Source organism: Stomoxys calcitrans, chromosome 4, assembly GCF_963082655.1.
Source record: "Stomoxys calcitrans chromosome 4, idStoCalc2.1, whole genome shotgun sequence".
NCBI classification, from domain to species: Eukaryota; Metazoa; Arthropoda; class Insecta; order Diptera; family Muscidae; genus Stomoxys; species Stomoxys calcitrans.
Window position 1 is genome coordinate 179,073 of NC_081555.1, and position 24,434 is coordinate 203,506.

The window sequence follows — 24,434 nt, forward strand, 5'->3', positions numbered from 1 at the left end:
AACTTTTTTCAAAATAAATATTTTATTCATAACCCCGACGTATCTTGCTTCTAAATGCCGCTGTTCATGGTATAACTTTGAACGTTGGCTCACTTGCCCAGCTGATGGAATTGTCCAACTCCAGAGTTGTATCCAAAACCCACCAGAAAGCCAAATGCCTGGTTTGGATTTAAATTTTGTTTAATTGTTTTAATTTATAATATACACGTTTATAATGATAAATCTTAAAATCTTGTGGCACCTATGCATGATAGTGCAAATAAAAACTAGAATGTCAGGTAGGAAGTGTCTAGAAATTTGACTGCCTAGTGGCAATTTGCGCCACCATCGCCATAGTGTTGAAATATTGATTTCGTTGTTGTTGGGTAAGTGAGCCAACCTACTTAATTCAACCATGCCGCCGTTGCTGTTCTAATTTAGTCAGCGGAGAAACCGATTACTTTTGTTTTAGAGTACATTTTAATCTCTTATTAATTGCCATCTTTAATAGAACAAAAAACTGTACGTTTCTTACATTTTGTTAGGATTAATAATATTAAAATATTGGTTTGCAGTAGCAATCTAGCAATCAATAAACAAATTCATTCATCTAAGGCTTAAATGATTCTTTACAACAGCCTATCAAGGAGACCTGTATAAATAGTTTGTTATTTTTAGCACAATTTTTATCCTGGTAATCGAAAACTCACAAACGAGCAGAATTCTACGCCATTTCTCATCACTATCAGACTTGTTTTTAATAAACTTGGAGCGAAATTTGTGCATGGTGGCTAATCCAAAAATAAATCGAGAGAAGCACCACAGCAGATTTTTGTTGCTATAGGAATCCTATTTCACCAGTATGACCACTCTGAGACCTTTTACTTGCGATGACTTATTTAAATTCAATAATGTGTAAGTAAATATTACAAAGTGGGTCTCATCGACGACCCACTTTGTAATGTAAACATGCTTTTTCAACGTTCCTTTTGGAATTCACATTTATTTTAATTATATGTTGCTCTTATAAATGCATCTTCCACAGGAACTTTGACCCCTTAACAGAAACATATGGTCTTTCGTTTTATACACAGTATCTTGCTCGTTGGCCAGAATTTTTTCAATTAGCGGAATCGCCCAGTGGCCAGATAATGGGATACAGTAAGATTATTTTGTTTTTCTTGTGGTACTTTACTGTGTTTCTTGAAAAGGCGAGTTTTAATTTCATTAAAGTCTTGGCTAGTTAATAAATTACACAATGCTGTGACCGCACAAATGAATTTGTAGTGTTTTAAAATTATTAGAATTGGTATTTTTAGATGGAACAACAGTAAAGTACCATTAAGAGTAACGCTTCCTCATTAAATATATTTTAATTCTTTAGTAATGGGAAAAGTTGAAGGACATATGGAGAATTGGCATGGCCATGTAACAGCTTTAACCGTGTCACCTGACTACCGCCGTTTGGGCTTAGCAGCTCTGTTAATGAACTTCTTGGAAGACATATCTGAAAAGTAAGAAATTTATTTGAAGATAACCTATTTGTCACTTTTTTAATTATAAGTATAGAACATAATTTAGAAATAATGTTGTTGGAGCCACATATTTGGTTGTTGTAGCAGTGTCTACACCGAGGCATCAGCCCTTGCCAATAATGAATTCCATCGGGTCAATCCGGTACGTACAACCGACTGCCATGGGATTGGCCACATATTTGTATGTGAAGGTAGCGATTCTCGTCAAGATCCATAGGTGGGCAAGCCTGTTATGGTTCATTTGACCGATCGCCGCGTGAACGTTATGGTCTGAAGTAATTTTGATGCGCCAATAACTCGCCTTGTTCATCCTCCCGACTGGATACCCCTGATTGTTCGTGACAGCCGTTGCAGCTATTTCGTATACGGAGCATTCCACTATCCACTATTGCAGCAGTGTCTACACCGAGGCATCAGTCCTTGCCAATAATGAATTCCATCGGGTCAATCCGGTACGTACAACCGACTGCCATGGGATTGGCCACATATTTGCATGTGAAGGTAGCGATTCTCGTCAAGATCCATAGGTGGGCAAGCCTGTTATGGTTCATTTGACCGATCGCCGCGTGAACGTTATGGTCTGAAGTAATTTTGATGCGCCAATAACTCGCCTTGTTCATCCTCCCGACTGGATACCCCTGATTGTTCGTGACAGCCGTTGCAGCTATTTCGTATACGGAACATTCCACTATCCGCAACCTGTGGATGCACCTGGTACATCTCAGCTGAGATGTCTAACCTGTGTGAGAGTAATACCACGTCGGTTAGAAATCATGTCACGCCCATAAATCGCCTTGTCCACCCTCTCCGCGACAGCAGTTGGAGCTATTCCGTATACAGAGGATTCCACTATCCGCAGCCTGTGAATGCACCCGGTAGATCCCAGTTGTGTTGTTATCCCATGCCGGGTAGAAATTGTGCCAATATTGATGCTGTTTTTATTATAAAAAAAAACAATGTTTTATTAATTGGATACACAACAGTGATTAAATTGAGATTGCATTAAATGATCTATAAAAAGTATCTAGTCATTTCAAATAATAATTCTTAGCAACATAAGTTGCAGAAAATTATTTTTTTTTGTAGTAAAATGGTAAATTTTGCCAATTTTTTATTGTTTGGCGCCCTGCAAACATTTTGGAATGCATCTCAAACTCCATACTCGCCAATATTTTGATACTTATGTATTAAAGTTAGTAGAGATTTCATGATTCAAAACAACAAAATACGTTACTATCGCAATTATATTATACAAATTTTTTTCATCATCTACAGTTATTGATAGAAGTTTAAACAATTTTGTTTTTGTTATTGCTTCTGCCGCTAACTTAAAAACCAAACACAAAATAATTGACATTTACTTAGGCTTCTGTAATGAAATAAGGCGAGAAGCACAGAGGGCCAGCATACACCTTGGACTCGTAAGGTTGGCTGTTCTAATCCCAATCGGGGATTATCATTGCAAAATAATTTTTCGCGTATTAATCTCGATTTTAGAAAGAGAAATAAAATTAATCTTCGCCCTAAGGGCTGGTACTATATTCGCTTTTCGCGATATTTTTCCCCTATTACTTTTTTTAGATAATAGATTTTAAAGCAAAAAAACTTGCTGACTTCACACCCTCATTACTTATGGTAAATTTTTAATAAAATTTTTATTTTGTCATTTTTAAAAAAGTAATCACGAAAAAAGGTTTTTTTTTAATGACGCTGATTGTCTAATTTTTAACCCTTTTAGTCCCTATTTATTCTCTGTATATTTTTTTAATTGTTTTTACTTTTTTTTAGGAAGCGAGCTTATTTTGTTGACTTATTTGTTCGCAAAAGTAACAAAATTGCCATAAACATGTATACCAATTTAGGATATATAATATTTCGAACAATATTGGACTACTATTCTGGAGATCAAGACGAAGATGCCTATGGTGAGTTTTACATGTCTTTTAATATTAGTTGTTATATTATAAACATATGTACACAAAACGCAAATTTTCCCACGAAAATTCCATTATAGAAGAGGGGGTAAACTTCAATATCAATCATATCAATGAGTGCTCTCTGATTCGAGTTTAAGCTCAATGATAAGCGACCTGCTTTTTATAGTCGAGCACGAACGGCGTGCTGTGCAAACCAAGTTATGTCCGCCTATGAAGCCGAACGCATGGCAAATTCTGCGCCTCGGTGGCATTCATAAACATATAAAATTCCTTATAATTTATGCTGTCATATAAAGGCTGGTACTAAATTCCCGTTTCGCGATATTTTCGCCGATTACGGGGGCATCCATAAACATACAAAATTCATTATAATTTATGCTGCCATATAAAGGCTGGTACTATATTCCCTCTTCGCGATATTTTTCGCCGATTACTTGTTTTAGACAATAGATTTTAAAGCAGAAAAACTTTCGATTATATTCAGTAGGCCATTCACTCATTACTCTTGGCAAAATTTTAATAAAATTGTTAAAACAATGTTTTTTTTTCGTAAAGTTTCAAATCAGTAATCGTGAGAAAAAGGGGTTTTCAACGGTGAAAACCGAACATAGTACCCGCCATAACACTTGAGATACAAATAGGTATGTGCATTAATGTGACATTTGCTTAACTATTATTTTCAGATATGCGAAAAGCACTCACAAGGGACACGGAGAAGAAATCTATAATACCATACACACAACCAGTACGACTGGAAGCATTAGAAATGCATTGATATTAGTTGTTTCATGTTTGAGTTAATTTTTGAATAATTGATAATTCGACAATTAGTTTTCAATTTGTAACTAATGTCGTCGCCTGAATTTCAAAGAAACAAAAAAGTTATTAACTGGATTCACTTCTTTAGTTATGTTACATTGAAGATAAACCATTTACTAACTTTTATTTGTTTTAATCTAGTAATATCCACAAAAAATTGCTAAAAAATTTAATTTTATCAACACCCTTTTCGTCATGCCTAGTTTAAATTTAATTGAAATATTAATCCTGCAAATGTGAATAACAACTTGTTTTCTATGTGAGTTCGAAAAGGTAACAATATGAATGAAAAACTTCTGTTGATCTAATAACAAGCCCGTTTATATATACATATTTTTTTATTATTATTACTTGTAGGTATCGAAAAGGGAGTTACGACATTATATGGAGAATACAAACTATTGTTGACAAGATAGTCGAAGGAAAAGAGCAAATCAATTCTTCAAGTTAGCTAATTGGATGCATTAGCATTTTATGAAAATATACCAATAAATCTTTGATTTGCCTGCATTAGATTAACAACAAATAAAATTTTTTTGATTTAAAATCGAAATTTTCAATATATTAATTGAAAATTTATGAAAAATGACATGGCGCAAAATGTTTGCTTCCAAAGATGTAGAAAAAATTTAGTTTTTAGGGATCTGGATGTACTCCAAAACGGAATTGTTACGCATGATATCGATAACTTACCATTGCAACTTTGCAATGATATCTATTTAGAATATCTTACTTGCAGATGTAGAACTGAAATAAGACAGCAATAATTGATCCATCTAAGGGCGCAAGAATTGAGAAGAGATGGGTGTAGTTGTGCAAATTTTGAACGTCTAGCTTTACTCGTTTTAAGTTTAAGTATGGTTCACTGATTATTAAAGCCTGTTAAATAGCTCAATCATCGGGTTTCCCTTTATAAAATCAATAGTCGTGGGCCATAAATACCAATATAATGGGCTGTGTAAACGTACTTTTATGATGTCACGACAATTAAGAATATAGGTTTTTAGAATATTGAGGCGTTGCAAGCGGAATGGTGAAGTTGCTATAACCCCTATACTATAGTAAAGGTTTTAAAAAATAATTGCATATCATTATGAAAACAGAATCAAACGAATTTATAAAAAGCGTTATATGCTATAGTGACAGGCCAGAATAGGTTATAGTGACAGTCTATTAAACCGATTCGTTTCCATTTTTTTTTATCTATTGTGATGCAATAGTTTTTATTTTTTGCGACAGATCAGTGCCCTGGTGAGTATCGGATACACGCGTACTTGGCTAACGGCGCACATACACACATTTCTTACAAGAATGTAACATGTGAGTCAATTGAATTGAAATAGGTATTGGATAATGATATGGAAATGTACTGCGAGAAGATAGGAATACTGATCAGATCAAATGAAAGGATGGCATGGAAAGATTTTCGACGGAAGCAGAAAAAAAAACTTAACAAAAAAATACCGTTATTTTTTATAAAAAATACCGGGTTTTAGCGTACAATTTCTTCACTATTCGATTTTCTATTTGCGAGCTAACCATTTGTAGTGAATTTATAGAATTAAAAACTGGAATGAACACTGCTATAAGCCTAGTACTAAGTTCATTCGCACGAAAATTGTCTATTAAGTGGTTCTAAACACTGATTTTGACAGATAGTGCGCTTAATATTTTGTTGTTGGGCAACTGCCAATACCTGTAAATGAATATGCCTTTGTCCTAATCAGAGCAGTCAGAAAACACACATTTTTCACGTTTTCTTTTTTGAAACACTGAAACACACACCCAACCAAAACTCGTTGACAGATAGTGCACTTCGCGAGAAAAAATTTAATTCAGCTATATACGGTACACTACCTGGTAATTATGCCATGGTACCAGTCATAACATGGGATAACAGATAACGCCTAGTACTGACTTTGACTTTTCACCCAAACAAGTGTCGAAACGCACTATAAAAAAAAATGGTGACGAAGATAATGCGAACACATTCCGTACAAGTGGTACTGAGTTCTTTGAGCAAAATAGTAGCGACATGTAGCTGCTTCAGGATAAATTTCGCACCATTTTAATTGCAAATGTAATTAAATGCTCACGAAATGGGCCGAATCAACTCTGATTCCATACTGTTGTGTGTTGTCATTTGACTTTTGTTTGTGTTCTGACAAAGAAAAGAGTCCGTCGGATTTCGCAATAATTTAATAGGCATTTTCGCTGCAATTGAAGTTAGTACTAGGCTTAATAAGAAAAAATTAATCGTGATCTGCACTATATAGCGCTAAAATAAAACACAACGAGAATTCCATATACGAAATGTGTTTGCATTTTTTTTTCGATTCGAATTCAGTACTAGGCTTAAATGTAAGTGAAAACTACTTTAAGAGTATTAAATTTGGCAATAACAGTCTTTGAAATAACAATAAATAACAATCGAATTTGTTCATATAATGAACTTGAGTAATTTTCTGTCAAACTGAACTAAATATATTCATGTGGGAACTGCCCTTTGAATAGGTGACCGCTTTGCTATGGTTGTGTTTACTCGTAGCGGGTTTCGATAAGCGTCGTGCGACATGGTTGTGTTAGGGTTAAAAAAAAGAGAAAAGGAGAGAAAAGAAGGCAAGACAAAATTTAAAAAAAAATTACTATTGCTGGTGGCACAGAAAAATTTTTACCGTGAAATTAGCAAATAATTTGTGAAATAAGCTTGTTCCATAAACATATTATAAATAATAATATATGTAGAAATTAAGGTTAGTAAGAAAAACATTGGTTTTAAAAGTTTGGCTGGTCAAAGTAATTTATTCTCGGTTCTGTTGTGTATTGGCTTAAATTTAAGGGTTCGCATTTTGCTCTTTTCAGATTAAAAATCAGGGTGAATATTGGCCCAGACGTGCTCGGGAAAAAATTAAGCGGAGTTGCTCCTCGACAGGATTAGGATTTTTGCTTTAGGCCTTCTTCGCCATTATCAGCTACACCACCATTTCAGGCACCAACACCATCAAGAATCTGCAGCTGCCATTAAAATACGACATGAAATGTTTGTGTGTGTGAATCTGTGATATACAAACACAAGCAACCACCACCATCAACAACAACAAATCACATTAAAGCAGCAGGCGAAGCATTTATCATCGGCCACAGCAACAACAAGCATTCACATCGAAAGAGAGCTCAACATTTTAAGCGCTACGCTTGTCTTCTCCACTCAAACTACGAGCCGCCATTAAATAGAGGATAGAGGCCGTTTTCTTCTTTGGAAAACCATCTGTCATTTCTCTTCGTGTTCGTCGCTTGTAGTTTTATTTTTTGGTTTGCTTTTGAGTTAACTTTGTGTATTCGGTTCGGTTGGGTATTCAGATCTTAGTACTTTAGATTGGCCATAGCCATAGCTAAATCGGGAGTATTGGAAAAACAGCAAATATGGCCAATACCGGCAAAGATACGGCTTCTTTCTTTGAAAATGGCACGACGGAGCAATTCGACTACTGCTATAATTTGTACCCCGAAGTTTTGAAACTTAAGGCGGAGAAACGCAACAAAAAGCCACAGGAACTTATACGGCTGGATGAATGGTATCAAAATGTTCTACCTAAGCTTATAAAGGAACGAGGGAAAGATGCACATATGGAGTATGATGAGCTGGTACAGACGATGAGATGGAAACAGGCTCGAGGAAAATTCTATCCTCAACTCAATTATCTTGTTAAGGTGAACACACCACGAGCAGTAGTACAAGAGACAAAAAAGGCTTTCCGCAAACTGCCTAATTTGGAACAGGCTATTACAGCACTATCAAATTTAAAAGGTGTTGGAACAACAATGGCTTCAGCGTTGCTAGCAGCTGCATGTCCAGACTCAGCACCATTTATGGCGGATGAGTGTCTTATGGCCATTCCAGAAATTGAAGGTATCGACTACACCACGAAGGAATATTTAAACTTTGTCCAACATATTCAATCAACTGTTACTCGGCTAAATGCCCAAGCGGGTGGAGAGAAGCCAGTATGGTCACCACACAGAGTTGAATTGGCATTATGGGCTCACTATGTCGCCAACGACTTGAGCCCAGAACTTTTAGATGAAATGCCTTCTGGCAAAGGTGGTGGCAGTGCAGCGGGAAACAAAGCTAATGGAACATCCGATAATGTTCGAAATGCTGCTGGCGATGACACAAACGACGATGACGACGATAGCGCAGGTGGGTGTTAATCCTTTAAATATGTTTTCCAGGATTGATAATAGTATTTATGAGCGTTTTCTATGTTGTACACATTGGTATTGGTGTCTTTTGTTGTGTTACATTTGTAAAAACATAAATATGCGTCATTGATATATTCAAAAATGCGTAGCAAGATTCGCTTTGTTGGACTTTTGTTTTACAAAGACGTCTTGCTATGAATTTTAATGTAACCGTCGTTTCTAATCTCATATTTTTTAATTTTAGGTCGTGGAGAAGAAAATATTGCAACTGAATCAGAAAATGAAAATACTAACCCTACACATCAAGATGGCGACTCCAATTTTGTTTCAAACGATTCAACATCACAAGAGCCCAACCTTGATGAAAACACAACACAAACTACGGCTACCACAACAACTGATGATGGCGAGGAAAATGCTGAAGGTACACCTTTAGCATCTGATTCAGAAAGTAATATGGAACCACCAGTAGTAAAAACTAATAAAAATAGTTCGTTACTACTTAAGGAGTCCAACATCGCAACTACTCAAACCGCATCCAATGGAAATGGTGCACTTATTATGCCAGCTTCGGCAGCTGGATTGGAAGGTGAAAACAGCAGCAGTAACTGCTTGCGCGAATCAGAATATGAGGATGATGAGAGTAGTAACAGTCGTGCTTTGGACGATGGTCAAACACCTTCATTAATCAACCATAATACTACAGATAACGACTCTACTCTAAGCGGTGGATGTGCTACATCAGCCGCCGCCACAATCGTCGGCCAAAAGCGGACACTCAATTGCGCGGATGAGGCATCGCTGGAAGAACCGGCACAACCAGACATAAAGAAGATACGTAGCGACTAAAAAATTAACCGTATAAGGGATATGGAAGATAAGCATCTATATACAAAAACAAAAATAATAAAGTTAAAGAACAAAAATCAATCCATGAACGCTAGAAAGACACAGCATCTTTAGATTAGGTCGGTAACTATTAAAAGCGCTTGTTGTTTAAAATCGAAAGGCAGTTAAAAACAAACAGGAAACCCAATTAAAATTAAGGTAAATTTATATTTAATTAACGAAAACAAACGCAAATATAGCTACCATTGAAAAATAACATTTCTTTGTAATCGGAGAAAAGCTTTAAACGTTTCCAAACATGACCGGCAATAAGCCTGTCATTCCAGCAACCACAAACAGCCGTGATTTGAGTTAACGTTAAGGGACTTCGACATAAATGTAATAATTTCTTAATTTTAGTTTTATATAACAACTTAAAATTTATATTTTTATTTCACACCCATAATAGTTTTCCCTAATAATAAAAAGCAAACAATTTACTTAAGCTATAAAGATGGGGGCATACATTGTTTTCCAATATACTCATACTTATTCGTACCCATAACTGTGCATATTCCCGCATGAATCATGATCTAATACAAATAAAATCAAGTTTTTGGAACGTGGGACGTAGATCATACATTTTTGACATGCTTAACAATGGATTACAAAAACTGTATTGTCAAGTAGTTCTTTCAGGCAGGGCTTGAATGCTTGGCTTTTTGCCTTAACTGTGACTGTGAAAAATAAACAAGCTAAAGCAACAGCTAAAGCAATTAAAAATACTATTTAGCTTGACTTCCTAAACAAACAGTTAAAGCAATCAAAGCAAGCCAAGCAATATAAATCAATGTGAACTTCTTAACTGTCAGTATTCAGTTTGAATGCTTGACTATTTTTCAATACATGACTTTTGGCTGTAACTGTGACTGTGAAAAATAAACAAGCAACAGCAACAGCTAAAGCATTTAAAAAAAGAACAGTTTAACTTGACTTCCTTAACAAACAGTTATAGCAATCAAAGCAAGCTAAGCAATACAAATCAATGTGAACTTCTTAACTGTCAGTATTCAGTTTTATTAAAATTTTCTTGCTTTAATCTTGCTCCTTTTTCGACTTGCAAAGTCGAGCAAATGCACAGAAAACATTAAAATCAAAATCGCTTAAAATGTGTATTCATCATTTATTGCGTCCATTTATTTCAAATGGACGAATCTGGTAAATATAAGGCGCCTAAATCGAGAGGTCTTATACAGGTCACAATTCAAAATTTCAGCAAAATCGAGTAACAAAGGCCCCTTCTATGGCTTAAGCCCCAAAATCAAGATATCGGTTTATATGTGAGCTATTTCTTAATATGGTCCGGCTTTGCCTGTTCAAAGACTTAAACTGCGTACAAAAAATATGGGTCTGTTAAATGTCAGCCCAACATCATAATTTTAAAGGCTACCTACGGACAAATATATTCGAATTTTACTACGATTTAATATATACTTTATATAACCTAAATGCTGATAGCAATTCTTGTAGCTTTGCTTGTTTTAAATGCGTTAACTGTTTGCTTAAAAGTCAAGTTAAGTTGTTCTGTTTTTTCTTTTTGGCTTTTGCTTGCTTATTTTTCATAGTTACAGCCAGTAATCAGTTTCCTTTTTTTGACTGAAAAAAGCTCAAGCAAAGTACATGTTTTTTGTGCTGTTAATATTTTGAAGTCAGCAATTCAACCCCTGCTTTAAGGGTAATTTTTTAAACAATCAAAAAATCCTTCCGAGTTTGTCAAATGTATTAGGCACCTACATAGATAGGAGTACGGATCAACATCACTTGGAGATATCAAAAACTTTCAAACAATGAATACATTTTTCAGTGTTTATTGAATGTATCAAGCACTAAGTCGAACAATGTCAACGCCACTTGGATAAATCAAAAATTATTATGTATGTCATATGAAAGATTTAAGCTCTTGTGCAAACTAGCTATCTGAACACTGGGATTCGGTAGGAAGTTTTGGAACATGCGACGTACAGCGGTCAAAAAAAGTATTCATCATTAGCAAAATTGATAATAAATTCACTTATTTTGGGTAATTGAAGAAAATTTAAAGTAAACAAATAATGCAGTTTTATGCAATAGTTTATTTTTCGTAATATGTTTTAAAATAAATTCAAAAAATAAATTTAATTAGCGCAAAAAATGCAATTTTATATAATAACACCAAAAACAGAACAAAAAAAGTATTCATCATTGATGTGCTATCATCAAAGTCAAATTCAAATATTATTTGGGAATCCCCCTTTTCTGTTTTATTTAGTAAAGGAGGCTTTGCCCTTGACAGCAAATATTTAATTTCATTGAAAATATAGTTTTTGTCAAAATGGGTCGTAAGCAAAACGAGGTTTCTGATGAGGTAAAAGTTTTGATAATAAAACACCACAGGAATGGTTTAACTCAAAAAACTATGAGTGAAATATTAAATAGACCACGATCTACTATACAATCCATCATCAGAAAGTGGACAGAAACGAAAACTGTTGACAATAAACCAAGATCTGGTCGACCAAAAGCACTTTCAGTTGGAGATGTGCGTTGGCTAGTGCGGCAAGTTCAGAAAACTCCGAAGACAAATGCGACCATTCTTCGTAAAAACACTATGGAATATTTAGGGAAGGAAGTTACTACACAAACAATTCGAAATACACTCAAAAGGCATAGTTACAGAGGAAGAACTGCACGTAAGAAGCCCTTTATAAATAAAATAAACCGAGTGAAAAGGCTAAACTTCGCAAAAATGTATGTAAAACAGCCCGAATCATTTTGGAAAACAGTCATTTTTGCAGACGAGAGCAAGTTTAATCTTTTTGGGTGCGATGGAAAGGTCATAGTGTACAGAAAACCAAATACAGAGCTTGAAGAACGAAACACAGTTGCTACTGTAAAACATGGTGGAGGTGGTTTAATGGTTTGGGGGTGTATGGCGGCTTCAGGAGCGGGAAATCTTGAAATTATTAATGGAGTAATGGATCATAAGTATTACATTGACATTTTAAAGAAGAATTTAAAAGATAGTGCTGTAAAACTTGGGCTTGGTAATAACTTTCAATATTATCAAGATAATGACCCCAAACATTCTGCTTTAAATACCAAGATGTGGATGCTGTATAACTGCCCCAAAGTCATTAAAACTCCCCCTCAAAGTCCCGACTTGAACCCAATTGAACATCTTTGGGAACATCTCGAACGCAAATTGAGAACGCGCAATTTTTCGAGCAAGAGTCAAATGCAACAGGTGATAATGGAGGAATGGACTAATATAGACCAAAATATAACCGCTAAATTAGTCCAATCGATGTCAAACCGTTTAAAAGAAGTTATAAGACGCGGTGGTCGAATAACAAAGTATTAATTTTTTTAAATTATGTTATTTATTTTTTTGTTTTTTTGCAATGATGAATACTTTTTTTGTTTAATTTTTTGTGTTCAGCTGTAAAATGACCCTTTTTGTTCCCATAAATACTATTTTTTTCTTTAAAAACAATGAAATTGTGTACATATATATCACACAAGCACTACTGCATCATTAGTTAAATATGTTTTTATTCCAATTGTCTTTTGTAGACTTATTAAAAAAAAAACATTGAATGATGAATACTTTTTTTGACCGCTGTACATCGTAAATTTTTGATTACAATATCTTATACAAAAATCAATAGATTAAAATGTATAATTAGAATATTTATTCGCAAACAATATAAACAAAGCCAGAAGGATGTACTCTGGCATTCAGAATATGAATACCATTCTTGGGCACTAGAATTTTGTGTCACAGTTCCTTACACCATTCTATTGAGTGGGTAAAAATTTTTTTAAAATGTATAAATTCTACATAGATTCTCGGGTGAACCAAGGACTCATGTGAACGAGGTCAAGACGAAATATTTATGTCATATATGGTATATTACCCGTACGATCTGGTGTGTATAATTTATATTCGTAAAATTGCCTCCATTTCCACAACTCAACACTTAGTCGGGTAGGTATCTATTCAAGACTTTTTAGACGTTCATAATTTTGTTTGTATTGATTTCTATTCGAAACTCTAGTATTTTCTTCGCAATAAAATTATACAAAATTCAATAGATTAAAATGTGTAATTAGAATACTTATTTGCAAACAATATAAACAAAGCCAGAAGGATGTACTCTGGCATTGTGTCACAGTTCCTTACACCATTCTATTGATTTTGAGATCGACGAACTAGAAGTTCGCAAAATGCGTTGCGAACTTCATCGCATCGGCACCTAAGTATCGATATCTGTTAGCACCGAAAGCCGGAAAATGATATAGCAAATGCTTCAACGTCTCGCTATCTTCCCCACATGCCCTACACAAGCTATCCTTTGCCGCAACGATTTTGCATGAGTGAGCTCGTAGTCCTTCATGTCTCGTTAAGATACCGAAAGCTTTACTGACCTTCTTACTTTCTTTCAGTAACAGCCTGGTCTTAAAGCCTCCGGATAACCCAAAGGATTTTCATCGTCCCTGTCGCTGTTTCACAATGTTACATGCGCGTTCGCTGACCACGCCCTTAACTCGGACTGCGTCGTCCCGAATGTCTTCGGTGTAACAAAGTTTATTGAAGGCTTTTATATTTACCTTGCTATGCCCCGGCACCTCAGGGAAGGCTTTAATCTCCTTCTTATGCTTCAGTTCTGTTCGTGACTTTATTGTCCTGGTTGTTATTCTATTATGGCCTGTTTACTGTCCATAAAGATTTTCATACTCGACGTCCTGCAGTTAACACCACACCATCTCACGCATTCCGTAATCGCCCGGATCTCCGCCTGCAGGGTTGTATTATGGTCAGGCAGCCAAAAACAGATCTCAGTCCCAGGGCTCTCAATGCAAACCACCAGGCCGACTCTGTCCTCTAGCTTTTATCCTTCTGTGTAGCATGATCTAAATAGTTGTTGTTGTAATCAATTTAAAATTTTTTTCATTTTATTCAGATAATGCAATTTGAAGCCACGCAGTGGCCATTTTAAACAAATTACAATCAACTACTCCTTATGTTTAATATACAAAATATAATAATGACTTAAAGACTAAGATGGCAAAAATTAACTAGTCATTTCTATGTGGAGGTGGTGATCCTCTACAAGGTCCATAGGTGAGCAAGCTCGTTCTGGTCCATAGGACCGATCGCCACGGGAGCGTTATAGCCATTATTTAAAGGCGCCAATAACTCACCTTGTCGTGTCGAGTATCATAGGCACTCAGTATTTTAGTAAGAGCTGGCGCCACCCGACCTCTCACTGAGACTCTCTGCTCTACAAAAAGTTGATGAAAAATTCCATTTTTAGCACTGGCATTGGCAACTTCAGTTGAAAGTTTCATCCATGACGTAAAATTGTCAAATAAATCAGCACATGTGAGTTATCATGAATAAACATTTTTTTCTTTTCAATTTAAAGCAATTTTGAACTATTTTTTTTTTTTCAAATCCATCATTTCTCCAAAACCAAAGAGCTAGCCTACTGGTCTTCCATTCAAGTTTATTTGCAATTGGTGTTCTATCGACTGGGTCTAATGGAAATAGACACTCCTGGCGATGGCCGACATTCTGCGATGTTTAGGTTTCTTTTTAATTTCATTTTATCTTTGATTTATAATCTTTTCACACTATCACACATAATGAGTACACAATAGGTCTGTTACCGAGTTGGTCTAATGGTAACAGGCACTCTTGGCGATGACCGACACTATCACCAGATGTACCTGGCGGCGAAATTTTATGACACACGCACAACCCGAGCTATATTTGGGGTTGTCACCATTTTTCTTAACATAAAGAATTATCGATTTGTGGGGATTTTACTATGACGAATCATATAAACACATTTGTAACATACAAAAAAAAAATTGAATACAAGAAACATTTAACATTCTTTTTATTAACTAACAACTACAAAAGTTGCCGAACCTAAGGTTTTAGGCAGACTCCTTGGATTAGAGGGGTCCATGGGAGTTGACATCGGCTCGTTGTATTTGGAGGAAGGACATTCTACAAGGATGTGAGAAATACTCAGCTCTTGATTGCAGTGAACACATTGAATGGTAGTGGAATTATCTTAGTTATGTTGTGTGTTAAAAAGAGTTTTCCCAACTCGTATGCGGGCTAGTAATATGCATTGGTAGCGTATGTATTTATCATGTATTTTTGATGATACATAAAAAATTATTTATTTGTGGGGAAGCCAACAAACGCCAACACATTTGTAATAAACAAACAAATGAACAATTTCAACGCAAGCGAATTCATTTCCTTTTCATTTCACTTATTTATTAATAAAAAAAAAACAGCAACTACAAGAATGTGATTGCCGAAGAATCCCATGTCAACTGACAATGCAACTGAACTAAGGTTGCGTTCCATAATCGACCCTTAAGATTGCCATCCATAACCGACCCATAAGGTTGTTATACATAATCGAGCCATAAATGAGAATCTGAATGTAAGTACGTGTCTTTAAAGTCACAAAAACTTAACCCAACTTAAAACTGGTGTTTGGACCAATATGGAAATAGGCCGACGAAATACAATGGGGAAACAAATTCTGTCTGCGTTTCTTTCGAATATTAAAAATATTCAGTTACAAAATTGGCACATGCGATCAGTTTTGTACTTTTACAATAAATTTAGAATATGGCTTGTTGTTGATAGTTTATTCAATTTTTTACAAATCAATTAGTATGAATTGGCATGTTTTCTATCAACTTCAGAGTTATTTTATTCTCTTCGAAAAAATTATTTCTACAGCTGAATTTTTTCTGTTAAGGCTGGTACTATATTCGTTTTTCACAGGCGAAATCGCATGTTTTTTTGATACACTACAGAAACCAGAATAATAACATAATCGAGTACGACCTTGGTTTCGTTCCGCAGACTAATGTGAAATATTTGTAAAATGAGGTGATCAGTATGATAGATTTCACCAAAAAAACTGTGAAACCATTTGACTAAAAATTTTATGGTGAAACCAATGTAAATTATTCCTAATACTTAAAATACACATTAAAATCACAACCAGTTTATTTAAAATCAAATAACCAGTTTTTGGTGGTTTTTTATTTGTGTCATTAGTTTTTGGGTTAAAAAATCACTTCAATGTGCGAAGTTTGAGATTTAAAAAACATCTATAATTTGGTCTCAACAAGAAAGCCGCAGGTATTTAGAAATTTCCAAAAATTTTAAAACAAATTACAAGTCCAAGATTTTCTTCTTCTTTCTATCTTTTGTTTACCTTTGTTTCAGACAAAACATATGCTTTAATTTTTCGAACTGTGAGTTTGAAAAAATTATTTCGTGTGATTTGGCGGTCACCTTAATATTTATTTGGTGAAACGAATGTGAAAAGGGAAAACTAATTTTGGCGAAACCAAGGTCACACCGGAATACTTTTATGAAAATGAATGGAATCAGAAAGTCGACCATAGACAAGTTTTTGCTTAAAATGACGGGGTTGAGGGTTTGTTATTAAAGTTTTGAGGCCACCGTAGCGCAGTGGCAAGCATGTCCGCCTTTGAAGCTGAACGCCTGGGTTCGAATCCTCGCAGGAACACCAGAAATTTTTTCAGCGTTGGTTATCTCTTCCTAATGCTGGCGAGATTTGTGAGGTACCTTGCCGTCGCTGTCGCTCTGCGGCACGCCGTTCGGACTTGGCTATAAAAAGGAGGTCCCTTATCATTGGTCTCAAAATTGAATCGAACAGCATTCATTGATTTGTGAGAAGTTTGCACCAGTTCCCTAATGGAATGTTAATGGGCAAATTTCATTTGCAGTTTTCGACGAAATCTCAAAGATGTCCGACATTCTAAAATATAAGTGTAGTTTTTTTCACAACGTAAAAGGTTCCATGTAAAGGGTTTTGTTTCAATGGTTTCTTATGCTCTCGCCTGATGTATTGCAAACTTTTAACTTTTGTTTAGAGTTAACTTTTGGCTATTACTTTTACAAGGTAAACAGGAATTTAAGCAATCTCCAAATTTGTTATATGTTGTTTTTGTAATGTTTTATTTTTACTTTTTGTATTTTGGTAGTCCCCACTATGGCCTACCAAATACAAAGTATTCAGATCTAGAAAACTGGAGTTTGATTGAGAACTGGTGAACATGTGACTTGTGTTTTAATAATGTCGCTTATTTTTCCCTGGGAAAATTAACCCTTTTCCCAAATTCGCTAAGAATAAGGGAAAAGGAAAAAATCTAGAGAATTATTATTCAGAATAGGAGAACAGGGAGTAGGGAAAACTCCCAAGTAACAACTCCCTAACATAAGTTCATTGTTGTGAAAAACTTCCACTTTTATTTAATGAATTTCTTGATTAAAATTTATAAAAAAACGCGCCTCCTGGAAGTTTTTCTGCGAACAGGTCGATAGCGTTAATGACGCCGCAAAAAAGTTTCTCTCAAAAAGCCATGTCCAAACTGAAACTTTAGTCGACGACATGGGAGTGAGAGCAGAGACAACGCACGACTTGTTGAGGCTTTTGATTGAAACCCATTTTCCACAGGATACAACGGGACTCACGGATACACGGAATCTTGGAATGATGATGTTGATCGAAGATTTATAATTACGGAATTTATGGTGAAGGAATCCTTGGGGAGCTTCAAACCATTTATGTCTTTCGGACCTGATGGAATAATTTCGGCGTTACTACCGAGAAAGACAGACTATCTGGCACCCCACCTGGCCAATATTTTCACAGCGTACCTGGGACTTGCATCTCCGAAAGCCTGGCAGGAGGCAAGGGTGTTATTTATACCCAAACCCGGCAAGGCAAATTATGCGACACCAAAGGCCTACAGACCTATAAGCCTTACGTCCTTTCTACTCAAAACCATGGAACGTATTGTGGACGTAATGATAAAGAGTAGTACAAACAGCATGCCGATGTCAAGGGAAGGTCGGTGGAGACTGACCTGAACGAGGTTGTGCATAAAATAGAAGAATCCTTCGATGCCAAAACGTACACACTGGCGGTATGCATTGACATCGAGGGGGCTTTTAACAATGTGCGGACCGACACACTGATCCAATCCTTAGACCAGTACCGGATGGACTGGATCCTTAGAGACTGGATAAAACATATGCTAAGGAACAGGTAAATAAAGTGTGTGTCCCATGGCATAAATATAAGGGTAAAAGTGGCACAAGGCACGCCACAGGGGGGCATTTTATCGCCACTCCTATGGATGACCACCATAAATGACCTATTACCTAAGGAGGGAATTGAGCCCGTCTGCTACTCAGACGATGTTATAATACTTCTTAGGGGTAAGGATCCGAACCAGCTATGCAGAAGGGCCGAAAGGGTCTTGTATATGACTGGGCTAGACCCAGAGGTCTCAATGTTAACCCCGAGAAGTCTGAAATATGCCTGTTCACGAGGCAGACGAAGGTGTGCCAATTTGAAACAACGTTTCCTCAATAAGGTTCAGAGAACATGATGTCTTTGCATAGGCGGAGCTATCAGGACCACCCCCACTAGGGCAATGGAGACTATTCTAGATATCCAACCCATTGACATACAGATTTAGTGTGATGCAGCCACTGCTGCTATGAGACTTAAGGTGATGGGAGAATGGATTGAGGATGGGAACAGCTCATACCACGATTATACCACATATAATCGTGACGACGATAGGATACCCGGAAGGGAGGGAAGAGGTTTCCGATGGGATGAACCTTGAGGCCGAATGCGAGGTACTGCTGCCAGCAGCACAGTCTTGGATTGACGGAATCGTAGTATTGCCATCTGGAAGATCATGTTACACGGATGGATCCAAGCTAGAGGACAGAGTGTGCCTGGGGATCTACATTGAAAACCCAGAGACGGAGATCTGTTTTAGACTACCTGACCATAATACGATCCGACAGGCGGAGATCCGAGCGATCACGGAATGCGTGAGGTGGTGTGGTGCTAACGCGGGAACATCGAGTGTGTACATCTCTACGGACATTAAAATTTCCATAAGGGCAATAACAACCAGGGCGGTAAGGTCACGAACAGTCTTGCAGCGTAAAAAGGAGATTAACGCCTCCTCTTAAAATCCGCATCGTTTGGGTGCCGGGCCATAACGGATTAAGGGGAAATGAAAGGACAGACGTTTTGGCGGTGAAGGCCAGAGGGCTGCCGTCAATAAACTTTGTTAACCCGAAGCCTTTCGGGAAGACGCAGTCTGACGAATGCGTGGGTGACGAATGCCCATGCAACCCTGTGGAACAGCAAATCGCTCGGTAGGACGACGAAAATCCCATGGGGGATCCAGATCGTGAGTAGACGAGGCTATTACTGAAAGAAAGTCAGTAAAGGTCAGTAAAGCCATTGGTATCATGGACTACGAGCTTACTTATGTAACATCGGTGCGGAAAGTGATAGCATGCGGTGAGACGTTGGAGCATTTCTTTTGTCATTGCCCGGCTTTCGCTTCTAACAGATACCGGCACTTAGGTGGAGACACTATAACAGATATGAAGCAACTTAGGGGAGTGGCATGGAAAACAATTAAGGATTTTGTAAGTAGCACGGAATTCCTAACTTGATTCTCTTTTGAACTTACTTTTTTTGTTTTTAGAGCGCACAACAAGCCGGTTATTGGCATAGATGTATGTCAATAGTGCATGGGGCGGATTAAAATCTACACCCTCTTTTAACCTAACCTAACCTTACGTTTATTTTTAAATCTTTCGTTACTGAACATGTGAGCAAAAAGTGCATCTGGTCGAAGAAATTATGCCAAGTAATTGTTCTTCAGAAAAGAATTGATTACGACGTTAAAAAGAGGGCCAAAATTAGTTCATTGTGGTGAAAAACATCGTTTTATTTAATGAATCCATCGATTAAAATTTATAAAAAAAATTTCACACTTCATTCGCTAAATTACTTAAAAGATTATTTTTAAGTCTTTCGCCACTGAACATTTGAGCAAAAAGTGCATCTGTTCGAAGAAAATATACTTTATATGGTAGAAAATTTAATTACAAAGCTAAAACCCCGTTTACACTGCTCTTTAAATCCGAATTTAATGGCTCGATCATCTGTTTTCCCTTTTTAAAATCAGCTTTTTAAAATCTACTTTATATTGTAGAAACTTTAATTACAAAGCTAAAACCCCGTTTACACTGCTCTTTAAATCCGAATTTAATGGCTCGATCATCTGTTTTCCCTTTTTAAAATCAGCTGACGAGAGCCTTAAATCCGGATTTATTGAGCGCTGTAAACTTGGTTTAATATGTTTAACACTTTACTTCGAAATAGCTAAAAAAATGCCTCTAAACCATGTAACACAACGGGTAGTAAAATGTAATTTTCGTTTGTCGAGAGGTGAAATTGTTCCTAAACTGCTTGTTTAATCCAAATTAACATACGTTTGCCAATATTATTCTTCGCTTTATTTACAAAACTAGTGTCATTCGTTCCCTTCAACGCGTTGCCAAGGTAGATGAAATTGTTGACTATTTCAAAGTTATAGTTTCCAAATTTCTTTGTTTGTCCGCTTGTACAAAGCGTTCCGAGAGTTGGTGCTATCCACTTTGTCATATATTCATTAACTGTCAAACCCACATTCAATGAACGTACTAATGAAACAAAAAATCCACAATTTAATGTTAATAGAAAGGAATTACGATGCTTGGATAAAAATAGCATAGAAATTTGCGTATGGTCTTTTCATGTGTCAAATGCATGTTACAGACCAAGTTTTAGCTATGAAAAAATTAATTTCTCACAAAATAAATTTGATGTTGACGACAGTCAACAGCTTTGTTCAAAAACAAACCATATAACAAAATAATTTTTTAGTTATTATGATCCATTTTTGATTTAACTTTCGGAAACAATGTAGACAGAGAACCCTCTACTCGGTTTTGCTTCCCACTAAATATAGGGGGCGGTTCTCTCTTAAAAGCTTTATTTTAAAAATGTTATAAAAATATTTTCATTAATTTTGCCTTTATTAAATTTATTAATTTTATTAACATAAATTGAATACCATAATAAATTATGTTTTAATACCATAACTACAATGGAAACCTCGACTAAATAGAATATATTACAATGTTTCAGTACCAAAAATTGTTTACCATAAATTGTTATTTGGGCTCCAATTGTTGGCATGCAACTTATCATTAGTTCCAAAACCATACACTATAATGGTAAACCTTATATTAAACAAGTAAAAGTTTGATAAGTTCGGCCGGGCCGAATTTTATATACCCTCCATCATGGATCGCATTTGTCGAGTTATTTGCCATATATCTCCTTATAGGCAAACATGAGATAATGGATAAGACTTGCCATGCCATTTGAGCTTTATCAAGTTATGAACCCATTTTGGCTCATACTTGGTTTGGCTGTTGGAGACCAAAATTGAAGTCATTGTGCAAAATTTGTGGATCAAGTTATGACCTGATTCAGATCATATTTGGCACGTATGTTGAAGGTCATAGGTGAAGTCGTTGTACAGTCATACTTGGCGCAGCTGTTGGAAGTCCAAGCTAATAACTTCAGCCAAATCGTACAATGAATGCGCCCTCTAGGGACTTAACAAATCAAGACCCGAGATCGGTTTATATGGAGCTATATCAGGTTATCAAGGGATTTAGACCATACTTTGCACATTTGTTGGAAGTCATAACAAAACACCTCATGTATAATTTCAGACAAATAGGATAGAATCGGGCCCTCTACATGCTCAAGAAGGATCGGTGTATATAGCAGCTACATCAAGACATGACCGATATAGCTCATTTACAATCCCAACCAATCTATACTAATAGGCAGTAATCATGCAAAATTTCAAGCGCCTAGATTTATCCCTTAGAAAGACGGACAGACTAGGCTAAATCGACACGGAATGTCAAGACGATCAAGAATACATAAACTTTGTTGGGTCTCAGATCAATAATTCGATGTGTTACAAACGGAATGACGAAATTATTACACCGCTCATCCTATGGTGGAGGGTATGAAAAGCAAGCAAGAAAGGCAAAACTCGGCCGTGGTTAATAATAAACCTTACACAACTAAGTGCATTTACTGCAACTATTAATAAAATAAGTAACCATAATATGTTTGAAAGTTGTATCCGATTTTAAGAACATTTTTCACACATTGACAGATCTCAAATATAAAAAATTTAAATTTTTTAAGCGAGGGACTTAAATTATGTGTACTATGCCAGAAAAACGCATACCGGATAAAAAAGGTTTATTAGTGCTATGTTTAAATCTGGTCCAATTTCAATTCTTTTTTCTACACACGATGAGCTTTGCAACGTATCGTCTCATGGAAACTTCTAAATATAAAGCTTCTTCTATTATGTGTACAATGCCAGAAAAACGCATACCGGATAAAAAAAGGTTTATTAGTGCTGTGTTTAAATCTGGCCCAATTTCAATTTTTTTTCTGCACACGATGAGCTTTGCAACGAATCGTATCATGGAACTTACTTTCACTAGGATTAATTGTTTTAAACTGCTATCTTAACAGATTTTAAAGTAAAAAAACTTGCTGAATTAATTCAATGGGACATTCCGTTATAACTCTCAAAAAAATTGAATAAAAGTATTATGTTATCATTGATATTTTTTAGTGTTTCAAAAAAGTAATCGCGTAAAACATGTTGTAACCACATATTCATGTGAAGGTGGCGATCCTCTTCAAGTTCTTGTAGGTGAGCCAAAGTTATCTTCTCTCAGTACATTTCTCTCTGAAAATGTTTCCACATTTTCATGAAAATTCCAACAATTTTCGAAGAATTTTACAAAAAATATGGTAACCTTATATGAAAAAATTCCATGTTTACAAAGTTGCAGCTGTTTTTGTGTAAACTTTTTAAGAAAATATGTCAATTTTTGAAGTGACAAAATTGCAATACAGTTCAAACGCATTTTTGTGTACTTCGAAGTTATTCAAAAGTATAGAAAATTTAATAATTAAAAAACATCTGTACCACCAGTCTCGCTGTTTGACTCCAGATTCCGCTTCTCTTATTTAGTTTCATCGCTAGCGATTTTTATGACTTCGTTACGTTGCCAAAAATTTTCAGAGAATTTTAATGAAAATATAGCAACCTTACATGTTTAAAAAATTGCAGATGTTTTTATGTAAAATTTACAAAAAGTATACAAATTTATTTCAAGTGATTAAATTGAAATACTGTAATAGACTTTAAATTTTCGCGTATTTATTATGTTATCATTGATATCTTTTAGTGTTTCAAAAAAGTAATCGCGTAAAACATGTTGTAACCACATATTCATGTGAAGGTGGCGATCCTCTTCAAGTTCCTGTAGGTGAGCCAAAGTTATCTTCTCTCAGCACATTTCTCTCTGAAATGTTGCCACATTTTCATGAAAATTCCAACAATTTTCGAAGAATTTTACAAAAAATATGGTAACCTTATATGAAAAAATTCCATGTTTACAAAGTTGCAGCTGTTTTTGTGTAAACTTTATAAGAAAATATGTCAATTTTTGAAGTGATAAAATTGCAATACAGTTCAAACGCATTTTTGTGTACTTCGAAGTTATTCAAAAGTATAGAAAATTTAATAATTAAAAAACATCTGTACCACCAGTCTCGCTGTTTCTCGCCGTTTGACTCCAGATTCCGCTTCTCTTATTTAGTTTCATCGCTAGCGATTTTTATGACTTCGTTACGTTGCCAAAAATTTTCAGAGAATTTTAATGAAAATATAGCAACCTTACATGTTTAAAAAATTGCAGATGTTTTTATGTAAAATTTACAAAAAGTATACAAATTTATTTCAAGTGATTAAATTGAAATACTGTGATAGACTTTAAATTTTCGCGTACTTTGAATTTTTAAAAGTATATAATTAACTAACATCTTTACCACCAGTGTCGCATCTCTTATTTGGTTTCGCGACTAGCGATTTTTTATGACTTTGACTCTTGGATTGGGTTTAGACGCTAAGCTAGCAAATCCGTCAGACTGGCAAAAAAAACAACCCAATCAACTTTGAAGTGAATAATTTCACTCAGCTGGGCAGCTGGCCCTACCTTGTTTAAGAGAATACTGCTTCGTAGAACTATCATCGACAGCGATGA

The 24,434-nt window shown here is 35.7% G+C and overlaps 2 protein-coding genes across 4 annotated transcripts; both read left to right on the forward strand.

The window, feature by feature from the left end:
* Nucleotides 1-435: 435 nt before the first annotated feature.
* LOC106088112 (N-alpha-acetyltransferase 20) lies at nt 436-4,823 on the forward strand. 3 transcript variants are annotated; one of them, XM_013253431.2, is made up of 7 exons: nt 436-501; nt 658-894; nt 1,025-1,140; nt 1,364-1,493; nt 3,303-3,439; nt 4,135-4,196; nt 4,628-4,823. In XM_013253431.2, the coding sequence occupies exons 2-7, from the start codon at nt 842-844 to the stop codon at nt 4,676-4,678; spliced, it is 549 nt and encodes a 182-aa protein (XP_013108885.1). In that variant the 5' UTR covers nt 436-501; nt 658-841; the 3' UTR covers nt 4,679-4,823. The 3 variants fall into 3 exon arrangements, 1 of the variants encoding a protein (XP_013108885.1); XR_001221381.2 differs by lacking the exon at nt 436-501 and having other exon boundaries at nt 508-894; nt 4,135-4,543; XR_001221382.2 differs by lacking the exon at nt 436-501 and having other exon boundaries at nt 508-894; nt 4,135-4,529.
* A 2,042-nt stretch (nt 4,824-6,865) lies between these two features.
* LOC106088109 (uncharacterized) lies at nt 6,866-9,578 on the forward strand. Its single transcript, XM_013253426.2, has 3 exons — nt 6,866-7,023; nt 7,133-8,471; nt 8,718-9,578. Exons 2-3 carry the CDS (start codon nt 7,694-7,696, stop codon nt 9,320-9,322), a joined length of 1,383 nt encoding a protein of 460 aa, XP_013108880.1. The 5' UTR covers nt 6,866-7,023; nt 7,133-7,693; the 3' UTR covers nt 9,323-9,578.
* Nucleotides 9,579-24,434: the final 14,856 nt, after the last annotated feature.

Excerpts from the sequence above, each read along its gene's own strand:
- LOC106088112 (XM_013253431.2), top strand. The coding sequence starts at position 842 with ATGACCACTCTGAGACCTTTTACTTGCGATGACTTATTTAAATTCAAT. Across the intron at positions 895-1,024 it reads TTATTTAAATTCAATAATGT|GAACTTTGACCCCTTAACAG; the intron begins GTAAGTAAATAT and ends CATCTTCCACAG. Across the intron at positions 4,197-4,627 it reads TAATACCATACACACAACCA|GTATCGAAAAGGGAGTTACG; the intron begins GTACGACTGGAA and ends TATTACTTGTAG.
- LOC106088109 (XM_013253426.2), top strand. The coding sequence starts at position 7,694 with ATGGCCAATACCGGCAAAGATACGGCTTCTTTCTTTGAAAATGGCACG. Across the intron at positions 8,472-8,717 it reads CGATGACGACGATAGCGCAG|GTCGTGGAGAAGAAAATATT; the intron begins GTGGGTGTTAAT and ends TTTTAATTTTAG.